The sequence below is a fragment of the Fulmarus glacialis genome, unplaced genomic scaffold, assembly GCF_000690835.1.
Source record: "Fulmarus glacialis isolate BGI_N327 unplaced genomic scaffold, ASM69083v1 scaffold22342, whole genome shotgun sequence".
NCBI classification, from domain to species: Eukaryota; Metazoa; Chordata; class Aves; order Procellariiformes; family Procellariidae; genus Fulmarus; species Fulmarus glacialis.
In genome coordinates this window covers 355-11,287 of record NW_009197481.1, presented here as the reverse complement: position 1 = coordinate 11,287, position 10,933 = coordinate 355, and the positions used below count along the sequence as shown (strand labels likewise).

At 42.9% G+C, this 10,933-nt stretch overlaps 1 protein-coding gene across 1 annotated transcript; it reads left to right on the top strand.

Moving 5' to 3' along the window:
• Nucleotides 1–5,611: 5,611 nt before the first annotated feature.
• LOC104069162 (ubiquitin-conjugating enzyme E2 D2-like) lies at nt 5,612–10,727 on the top strand (the record flags this gene model as incomplete). Its single annotated transcript, XM_009572564.1, has 4 exons — nt 5,612–5,666; nt 10,333–10,364; nt 10,456–10,533; nt 10,622–10,727. Coding segments are annotated over 4 exons (271 nt in total), but the record flags the coding sequence as incomplete, so codon positions are not given.
• Between the last annotated feature and the right edge of the window lie 206 nt (nt 10,728–10,933).

The window sequence follows — 10,933 nt, the reverse complement described above, 5'->3', positions numbered from 1 at the left end:
GATTTTGCCAAAGGGAAAGGATTAAAATCCTTCTGAAGATTAAAATGTTTCTGTTAATAGGGTAGTAGCCTTAGAATGGCCGATACTCTGGAATCGCAAAAGTCCTGTAGACCAGGAGAGAGCACCTATGGATGCTGTAGGGAATCTGTGATCTGACCTTGGTGTGCATGTGCGAGCGCTGCCTTGTGCGGAGGGACCGCTTGGCAAGGAGAGAGCAGCGCTGTGTGAAATGCGTGGTGGCTGTCGGCTCTCACACCTCACCCTACACGGTGCCCTCTGCGGCAGGTACAGGTAGAACCCGCTGGCCCAAGGAACGGGCAGCAGGCTCTGCCCACCCTGACGCCTGCCCGGACCTGGGCAGGAGGCTGGCAGCTGCTTGTCTGCGCGTTGGCCCTGCCGCTGAGGTGCTGTCGATTTGACTGGGGCCCCGATTCCGTATTGCTTGGCGCTGCTCTGTTGAAAGCTGCTAACAATTCATGGCGAAGTGGCTGATTCCTTTTTGGTTAGATGAATCACAATTTTGTAACACAGTCGTAGACTGCCTGTCTCAAAGGGTTCAGGGGCTTCAGGCAAATAAACTTGATAAAGTCGAATTAAAAGCTTCTTTTGCTGCTCCAAGTGAAAATTAGGCTTATAATCAAGCTAATAATGTGGTCTCTGAGTAAATTACAGTTTGAAAACAGCTCAAACTGGAGTAGGGAGGGAAGACCATGGAGTGCAAGCTAAAAGGACTTTGGATAATCTTTGACTGGGGGCGTACATCTAGAATGTTGGAGTGCGTTTGGGGAACTTGTACCAAGATTTATTAAAATTGCTGGAATGGACTACCAAAGGATGCTGGCTTTTTACTTGCTTGGTGGTGCTGGTTATGTTGGTTATTCTTACTAAAGGCTGTATTAGCATTAACTTAATCCTTAAAACTAGTCTTATCTGCTGGCCAGAGCAGTTTTTACCAGAAACACATTAGACTGGGGAGGCAATTGTTGTCTAGAGGAATAAATTTGAACTTCTCTAACAAATGTCTTTGGAGTTTACAATTAAAACTAATTATAACTTGAAACGTGTGCAGGGTTAAACTTTCAGGTAAGACTTAAAACACTTGTGTTCAGTGGTGTTTTAAAAACTTATTGTGCAGTTTGTGAACTCCTTGATCAAGATGCATTTTAAATGCAATGTACTAGCTGCTGGGAAATGGGCTGTAACGGGAGGAGGGTGGAGAGAGCATGGGTCTGAGTGAGACTTGTGGCACTGGCTCTCCTCTCTGCCCGGAGGCCTCGCTGGCAGCTGATGCCTTTCATGACTTGGGAAGCATGGCTGGGGGTCTGTGGCACACTCCATCTTCCTTAAAGTGCTTTCCTGGAACCCCTGGGTCGGGGTTGGTTCGTTGGGAACTTAGGAACACAATTAAGTCTGCTTTTAGAGCCTAAACGTCAGTTTCTTGTGTGAGTTTGTAGCTTTTAAGATATCTAGTTTGTGGATGTAATGGTAGTAGTTTCATTCAACTTGGCCATTGGGCAAGACACCTTGAGCCTTGCTTTGCACCATGTTTCCACTTCCTCATTTTTGCTGAGGAACTAATTGATACGTTTAACTGTAAGATGGGTCAAGTTAATGGTTTGATCCGCAGCAGTGGGCGCAACCCCAGGGGTATTTTGCTGTAGGGGAGAGGGCAGAAACTTGAAATTCTGCAAGTTAGCTTTCCAGCTGAAGGCAATTCATGGTGAGGTAGCCTCCTAGGAGCTGAAAGACTCAAACTGAAATCTCAAGGCTGCCTGATTCTTAGCTTTTAAGTTCCTAAAGCAGAACCTTCTGCATGTTGCTTAAGGATCAGAAACTGTCTCAAATGGTAACCAGCTACAGCTTTCTTCAAGTATTGGTTTAAAATCAGCATTGTCAAGATTAGACATTGACCAACAAGCCTTCCCAGATTGTGGGGAAATAGAGCAAGCCTTGCAGCTTAGGGTCTGATACATGCAGTAATGGCTGGATTGTAGATGATACCAAACTGTAATTGAATCCTCCATCTCTTGGGAGTTCAGTTTTATGTGAACTCCAGTTGTTTGTTCTGAGTTATAAACCAGCTGGTTTTCAGTCTCCCTCAGCAACACCTGGAAGCGAAGATCTCACTAGGTCTGGTGTTGTGCTCGCAGTACCTTGGAAACTGCAGAGGAGTTTTCAAAAGGCAAAGTAACCTCTCGGACAGGTGCAAAAGCTTGGCGCTGTGCCGGGGCAGTGGATGCTCCTCTCCATTTGTACCTGGGTAAACGCAGCCGTATGTAGCTACCGTTCCTGTTCCTAAACTTGGCTCTGCAGGTCTGACAAGTGAGCAGTGGAAGTCCTGCTAGCATGTCGGCCACTTGAAGAGAATGGTATGTTAAAGTGATCGTCTGTGCCGTGCCGGGAAATCCGGTAACGTGTTAGCCTCTCCGGTGTGCAGAGGCAGCTGGCCGTCTACTGCGGCTGCTGGCTGTGCTCTGGAGATGTCTTGTGGAGGTTACACTTCCTTGTTGTTATCCGAGCTGTTGTTCTACAGAAGCTGGGAGGTTTTGTATTGCAGGGGCTTGAATTGAGAGTTGTTGCTAAACTTTTCCAAGCGCAAGGAGCTTATACATTTCTTTTTACATGTGCCTTTTAATCTGCAGTGTTTCGATCTGTGGATTTATAGAGCAGAACCTGAAATGCTGCCTTAGGTGGGAGCTGCATGACTGAGACGAGTGGTATGAGCGTTCATTGTAAGTCATGTCTTTGCAGTGAGATACTCTACACGGCTTCAGAAAGCCAAAGTATTCCTTCTAGCTGGAACTGAAGATTGAAGAGGAAGAAATAGTAGTTTGATGCGAAACAGGGCTGCTACTAACTGAACTTCATTGTTGCCTCTGCATCTGATGTGAGACTTGCCTCGTGATATCACTGAAGGTGTGTTGTTTCATCCGGCTCGGTGGAGCAGAGATTTTGAGCAGCTGGACGTAGGGTGAACATTGGGGCAGCTTTGGAGCTGTGTATTCTACTAGCTGGTAGAATAATGTGCTGAAGCTGCAGCCTGTGTTTGTAACTATTTCCCCATTATAGTAGGGAAGGTGCATGCGAAGTTCTTAAATATAATAGTAGCTTGTGGTCTTACATGGAAAACATGGATTCTTACAATTGTACTCCTTTCAAGTCTAGTGCTGTTGCATCGTATTTATGCATAAAACAGGAGTGAAGGGGATGAGAAGTGGTAAGGAAGAGAGGTTTAGATGTGTTTGAGTTTTTTTTTAATAGATGTGTTTGAGGTTTTGGGTACTGTAGCATTAAATTGTCTTTTCCAGATTAGAGTCCAATAGCATTTGGAAGTGGACTGTACTCTATACAACTTTAGAAAGAGTAGGTGTATTTCTGTTTTTAAGTTTTCATGCCTGTACTTCTGAATTTGTGCATGTGGAGGCTCACGTCATTCTCTGTAGCCGTGACTAGACTGACCACAAAGAACATGCGGCCGTCAGGTGCCAGTGAAGTTGTGTGTAAGTGCCTACGTGTTCCTGTGCCGCACTCCTTGCGCAGGGTGTCTCTTGGCTAGCTGATGCTGAAGCAGAGCACAGTGCAGTTTGCTACTCTGCATTTTTCAGACTGTTGCTATCTGAAAACTTGCAGAGTACATGCACTTCTCTAGGGCGGAGCAGTATTCTTCTGTTGCTCAGGATGATACTCGACTATTTAATGTTCTGGAGTTAAAGCAGAGGTGTACAGCGGCTGGTGTGAAGTGTGCTGGTGGGGAGTGAGCATGCATTACTGATCTTCATGCTAGCTGTTACTTGCAGCCAGGAGGTAAGGAGGGAATCCTCACTTGGCTAAAATTGGCTACTCTGAATTGACATGCATAACTGACAACTCTGAAGAGCTTTCCTCCTTCAGAGGATATCTGGAGATGCTCTCCACCTTTAGGAGGGAGTAGGCTCTTCAGCAGGTGCTGCACACTCAATATCTAGTCCTGTCCAAGTCCATGCTGAACCATGAAGTGTGGGAGCAAGGCTTGCTTGGGTCAGCACTGTAAGAAGCTCAGTAGGAGCCCTAGGAAAGCTTCAGTAGTCTGTAGGGTCAAGTCAGGAGGCTTTCAGCTGGGCTCTTTAGATGTTGGGAGCTGCTGAGAGCAAAACCAAACTTGTGTGTGCTTTACAGTAGTCAGGGTATGTGAAGCTTTATATCTCCACTGCAAGACTTCTGGGGGACTTCATACTGAGGGGAAAATGCCGAGATTTACCTGTTTGATGTAAGGCAACTTTCTTCTGTTGTAACCAGACGGTCTTCTGTTAGTGGTGGCTTCCCAATTCATGGGAAGTAGAAGCTGGAACTCCCAGAGATCGTTTGTTCAAGAGGTTAAATACTGTCTGTAAATAACAAAAGGCCGTTAAGTGACAAGCTTTTTCCATTCCTGCACCCAGCTTGTCTTGATCATTGTCCTTAAATGTTTTGTCTATCAAAAGCTTCAGATAAGTCTGGTATCTGAGACTTGCTGTGGGCTGTTGCTAGTAACCCTTGCAGGCTGTGGAAAGCTGAATGCGCACGGGGCCAGGGACAGCATGGGAGTGTTTCCTGAATGCTAGATTTAGTTGTCCTCGTAATGATTGTCTGGTGTTTATGTTTCAGCTTTCTAGACTGAGCTAGCACAGAAAAAAGTTAATATGTTTGGGCCCATCATGCAAAGCAGGTCAGTGGCTGAGCCAGAAATAGAGCAAAGTTTTACTTTAAAGCTTTACTCTATTTGCACTTCCCACTAAATGTCCATTTCTGGAGCAAATTGCTAATGTGAGTTACTGGTGACAATGTGTGGGCTCTCTTTCTGATCTGGGCTGAAATTTTGCTTCAGATTGAAACTCGGTATAGTTCGGAAGTATTCTGAATTACTCAACCTGTCCAGCCAGAGCAACTGAGACTCATAATAGGATTTCTTCAGAGCAAAATTTGACTGACGTGTGTACTTGGAAAGTGAGGATTTCCGTTCATGGGCTAGCAGTTCTATAGGTACAGAAGGCCTTGTGTTTTATTCCATTTAACCACCTATATTCACTGATGCATACATCTGGAGAAACAACCACAGGTTACTGAAGTTCTGAAGTTTTGTATATTGCAAAAAGGCTACTGCAGTCTTGAGATGATAAACTAGATCACTATAGCTGGACCAACCCGGGAGCTGTTACAGTACGGGGCATAAAAATAAGGCTAATGCTGAGAGTTGTTGGATTGAGCCCATCTTATCTCTCTGTGACCTGGAGATAGTGGAGTATATAATACTTTGATAATGCTTGGGATTTCTTAAGTTTTGTTATCAATGAAGGAAACCTTATAGACCCTATGACTTGATGAGGATGGCTGTGACTTAATAGGGTATGGAGACCTGGGGAGGAAACTGATGCACATGCCAAACGTGTTACCTGGATTTAAGATGCAACTTTGCTTTCTGGGGTCCTGGCTATTAGTTTTGTGGTGTTGCCATTCTTGTGGTTTCAGGAAACTCACTGATGTAAGGATTATGTTCGTGAGCAAGAATGATAGCCAAAGTGCCACTAGCAGCTTTTTTTAGCAATAACATGATTGGTTTTGAAATTAAATGAAATGAACTGTTCCTGTTTTTTAGGAGTTGAATGATCTGGCACGTGATCCTCCAGCACAGTTTTTTGTTGGTGATGACAGTAAGTATGCTACTATCAGCAAAGACCTGCAGTCTCTAACTTTTTCCTTTTTCTCTAAAACAGGATGTCTAGTTCCTTAGCAAGGAGAACCCTTCTGTTTTTTTTGTTAGAGTATTAGATACTACTCGACATACTAATCTTAAATTTGTTGCCCTTCTGTATCTCTTAATACCTTCCTTGTGTACCACTGGAGATCTGTGTTACTCCCATTTTATTGATGGGGCAACTCTGTGCACTGAGGACATCTTAAGTTACACCTTTTGAATTAACTGTTCTGGCATTCTCATAGGGCATGAAGTTAGTAAACTTCAGTAGCTCTGTGGCCAAACCAGCAAGCAGCTGCATACAGCTTTCTGAACTTCTTTGTGGTCTAAACTGTGTATGGTATAGTCACATGGTCCTGTAGAAGTAACTATATTTCACACAGGAGTTAGTTAACACTGCATTTTTTTTTAAGAGGGTTACATGTAGTCCTTGGGGATAAGAGATTAAAATGTGAATGGAAGGAAAACTAGTTGGTAAATTAAAGCTTGAATCATGAAGTAAAGTTAGTTTTTTTTTTTTTTTTAAATTTAATAGTTACTGTGTTACTATAATGAGTTACAGGAACATTGCTTGTTCTTTAATATGTTTTGTGCTATTGTATTACAGAGCACACCAGAAGTGTAAGAACTGAAAAACAGGTTTGGCTCTTAATTTTTAGGCAGGATTTCACTCAATTTGGAATACTACTTGTGGCTTTCTCAATGAGCAAAATCAGAATGTCTAAATCCTGCTGACATGACTAACTTGTCGCTTGATTTGGACATAGCTGCTTAGGTATGAGAGGAAGTGCGGGTGGAGCATCCTTAAATCACACGGTACTGTTATGCTTGAAAACTGTACTTGAGTCAGTTGGCCCTGCCAGGTTCTGAATAAGGGATAGCCTAGGACGATCTTTTTTGGCCTACACATCAGCTTGTCGTTTTTCCTGTGCAAGGTTGTTCACCTGGTGTGTGATTTGGAGTTGTTATTCTGTCCTTTTTGAAGCTCGAGGAGCTGTGTTAAAGCAGACAAAAAGCAGTTATTCTTTAAAGTCCTACTCTGAATTCTTTTGTCTAACATCATTTTATAGCAAGAAGGTCTACTGTCATCTTGTGCATGTATTTTTGCCTAGGGAGGAGGGCAAGATGTATCTTGTGCCTTGACTTAATGGTGTTTATATGGATGCTTCTTATCTTAGTTGTAGGTAATGTTCCCCAGTCTGGTTCGATTAGCTGTGAATAAGGCAACTTAATTGCTGTCCTGTATTTTATGGTGGTTTTCTGTGAGAGGCCTTTAAACTGCAGTGGTTTTGCAAGCTGTACAGTCTTCTCCATGTTAACTAGGATGTTACACTTTCTGATGAGCTACTTTTTTTTACAGCATCATTAAAACTCTCAGTCATAGCTTAGGTGAGCAAAATCAGTAGGATGTTTGCAATGAGACAAGAACACTTGCAAATTCACCTTTTGCTTTATAACTTTACCATGGGCCTGCATTAAATGCATTGGCATTTAATGCATAAAATGCTGAGATGAGGGAATGCATTTACACTTTCTTGTAGCAGCTCTGCCATGTAGAAAAGGCTACGTAAGAACACTTGGAAGCTTTGACTGAGATGCCCATTAAACAGCATGCATTGAACTTGCTGTGCAACGTGGTCTCTCTGACAAGTGTGCTGTTTGGTGAAGCATACAAGCTCATGAGAGTGGGGGATATTTAAGTAGGGAAACCCTCCATCTATTCGCGAAGAACTCTAAGCTTAGGTATCCTTTCAAAGAAGGGAAAAAAAGCTGCCAAGATCTTTCCGGGTCACTTCTGAACTATTTAGAAGTGCTTAAGTGTATAGAAATTATTTCCTATAGAAATCCTAGGACTAGATTAAAAAAGCCACTTGAAACCTGAGAATGAAAATACTGAAATCAGTAGAGATGTTACTGTTCAGCAATGCTTTCAAACAAGTGAAAGCCGTGTTTAGTTTTGAGGGTTTTTAGTAGTAGTGTCAAGCTGCTTCTAGTTACTCCACAACTTATTTCTGCTTTCAGAATAGTATTTCAAAGAAGCTTGTAGTTCATGGAAGAGAAATTACTAAGATGTAGAGCCAGTCTGAGGCTTTTCTTCCCTTAAATTAGCAAGTGTGATTTGTGCCATGAGAAACTAATTCGTAGTTTCCAAAGACTATCAAAGGTGATGGAGATCGACTGGTGGAGAAGTTGGTGAATGCTTATAATGGAAAGTTACTACTGAATACAGAAAGCTTTAAAGTAATATTCAATTCTCCTCCTGCCACCTTTCTGAAAGACCTCTAATTAAAGACTTCCACTATTGAAAAGACTTTCACTTTGGGTGTATGTAAGTGGATGGCAGTGGCAGCAATAGAAGGGTGCCTTCTCCGAGAACCCCGTGCTCTAGGTCTGCCTCGGTTGCCTTGTCAGAATGACATTTCTCAGAGTTCAGGACGTGCTGTGGTTGCAAAGCAGTATCTTGTGGCTAGCCCAGCCGATGTAAACTGTCCCCAGTCATAAGCTTCTCGTCCCTGTAGTTCATAAACTTTGGAAGTGAAGAGCTGTTTCTGCCTTGTTAACTGTAGGGGTAAGATTTTCTTTCGGTAATGTAGTGTTAGCCCTCTTGCACCCACCTCTGGCCTTTGTTTTGGAAACATGCTTGGGACTGGATTACACTAATATCCTTCCAGAGTGCTATGCAGTGACTTAGTTCACTTCCAAACATGTACCTGTGCTTAGCTACTGAAAGTCAGCAACCCCCTTACTTTGTAAATAACTTCTTGAATGGCTGATTTCAAAGTAAGGAATCAATTGAAATAAGCTCTGCATGACAAATCCATCTTTAGTTCATCAAACTTGTCCTGGATGTTGTGAGAATCTAAAGCTTAGGTTAAGCAAGCACTTTTCCTTGAGTCGGGGGGGGAGGGGCAGGGGCAGGGAACAAAACAGAAACAGCCAAAGCACCCTTCTGGCTTGTAAAATGTTAAGATTCACTGTGAAAGTGTGTTTGTTTCTGCTTGTCTTAAACACAACAAGAAACAGTTGGTTTTATCGGCTTCTCTTTTCAGTGTGCAGAGGTATGCAGGTTAATGTCCAGTGCTGTCTGCGTGCTCCAGTGCAGTCACGGTGGCTCTTACCAGTATCTCCTGATGCCTGTGAAATTCTTGGTGGTTTTTCTGTGATTAGCTGTGCTCTTCAGTGCTGGGTTTCTGCTGCCCCTTTGTCGTCTTGTTCTAGGTTTCTCACTGTCCCGCTACAGGTGATACAGACTTCTGTGAAGTGGTCTGAATCTTTTAAAATGGGTGAACACTACATATGAACACATGAGCCACTGTCTTGATTTCCTGACTCTACACTGAGTGTAGAGTTTCTGGAAAGGCTGGCTGGTGTTACCAGCTGTAATACCCTTGGTAACAAACCTGCTCCTCTAACCAAACACTCTTCTCCCCTTGCCTTGGCAGGGCTGTTCCCCCTCAGCTTTTTTCCCTTCCTTGTATGAGATCATTCCCAGTTGTAATGCCTGTACCACGTGTAATTAAAAACTGCTCATGCTAGATCAGAACAAGTAATGCCACTCTGGGCCAAAATTACTTTTGGCACAGGTAGTCTTGAAAGCTGTAGACACCGGTTGCAAGTTAAGTACAATAGGTGCAGGTGGCTTCAACTTCCGTCTTGAAGACTTACCTTGCAACAACTGGAGTCTTCTGTACAGCTCCCAGTTCTGAAGATGCGATGTAGCTGACATCCATGCAGAGGGAAACAGTACTGTTTCACGAATAATGTGTTAAGCTGGCGCTCTTCACACAAGCTAGTGTTAGAGCCTTTGGAGAGCGCAGGAACCCTGAGAACATCCTAACGTGCCTCATACAGATTAACAGCTTTGATTGTTTTCCTTATGTTCTGCAGCATAAAGACATTCTTCACGAATCATCTGTATTACCAGATTAAGATGTTCTCTTGGGCAGATGCATGCGAGTGAGAATTTTTGTCCATTTAACCTAAAGTGTGTACCAGCACATACTGGTCCCAAGTATTGAGCAGACTGTCATCCTTGCATTCTCTTAAGACTTGTATTGCATTCTGCTGCTTGAATGGAATCTTGCAGCCTCTGTGGAGACTAAGCTTAAACATTTGGTCAAGGTAGCACTGGCTTAGGTTACCTCTTTACATATGGTATATACAAAGCTTAGGCTTACCCTTCATTTAACTAAGGATCTGTGTAGGAGAGATCCTGCCTAAGAAAGGTATGAGTTCATACTGTACCTTTGCTGTAGCCCTCTAAGAGGGCAGTGCAGTCATTGGAAAGAGGGCATTGATTCAGGTGCTGTACTGGAAACAACCAAGTTGAACTCACAAATTTGTTGGGTCTGAAATGTTGACTGTAACTGTCTGGATTTTTATTGTAAAGGGATTTTTTGCAGGGCACAAACTGCTGGTATAACAGCAATCCCAAAGTGTGGAACAAGTGAAAGTGGAGTGTTGAGTACTTCGCTCTATCTCTGTTTAATTCTTCTGCTTGCTTCCCTGCAGCCTTTCAGAAGGCTTTGTTTTTAAAATACTTTTCTGTGCTGCTTTGTCTGGAATTAAGTAGTTCATTACTTGGGCTTCTCCAAACTGAAGTAAATCTTTCTCTTTTTCAGTGTTCCATTGGCAAGCTACAATAATGGGACCAGTAAGTATGAGAGAATTGATGTTCATAGCTTTTTATGACCAGTCTTCTTGTAGTAACTCCTCAAACTGCAATGATTCTTTTTCATTAACAGAATGACAGTCCCTATCAAGGTGGAGTATTTTTCTTGACAATTCACTTCCCAACAGATTATCCCTTCAAACCACCTAAGGTGAGTGGCTGGTACCATAAATCTATTCATTACCATATGGTGTAACGTACATTTGTGAGCCTACACTGAAATTTTCCTTCTTCTGCAGGTTGCATTTACAACAAGAATCTATCATCCAAATATTAACAGTAATGGCAGCATTTGTCTTGATATTCTACGATCACAGTGGTCCCCAGCACTAACTATTTCAAAAGGTACCTCCAATGCTCATTTAATTTTACTCTGCTGAAACGAATTACTGATTTGATTTAGAATGTAAAAACTGCTGCATTTTTTGTCAACCATTTCTGTGGTCCCTGCTTCAGTCTTGTGACTCTACATCTAGCTTGCAGCCAATTCATGAGCGCGGACATCCAATTTCCCTGTGACCATAGGGAGACTGTTCAGCTCTGCCAGTGGA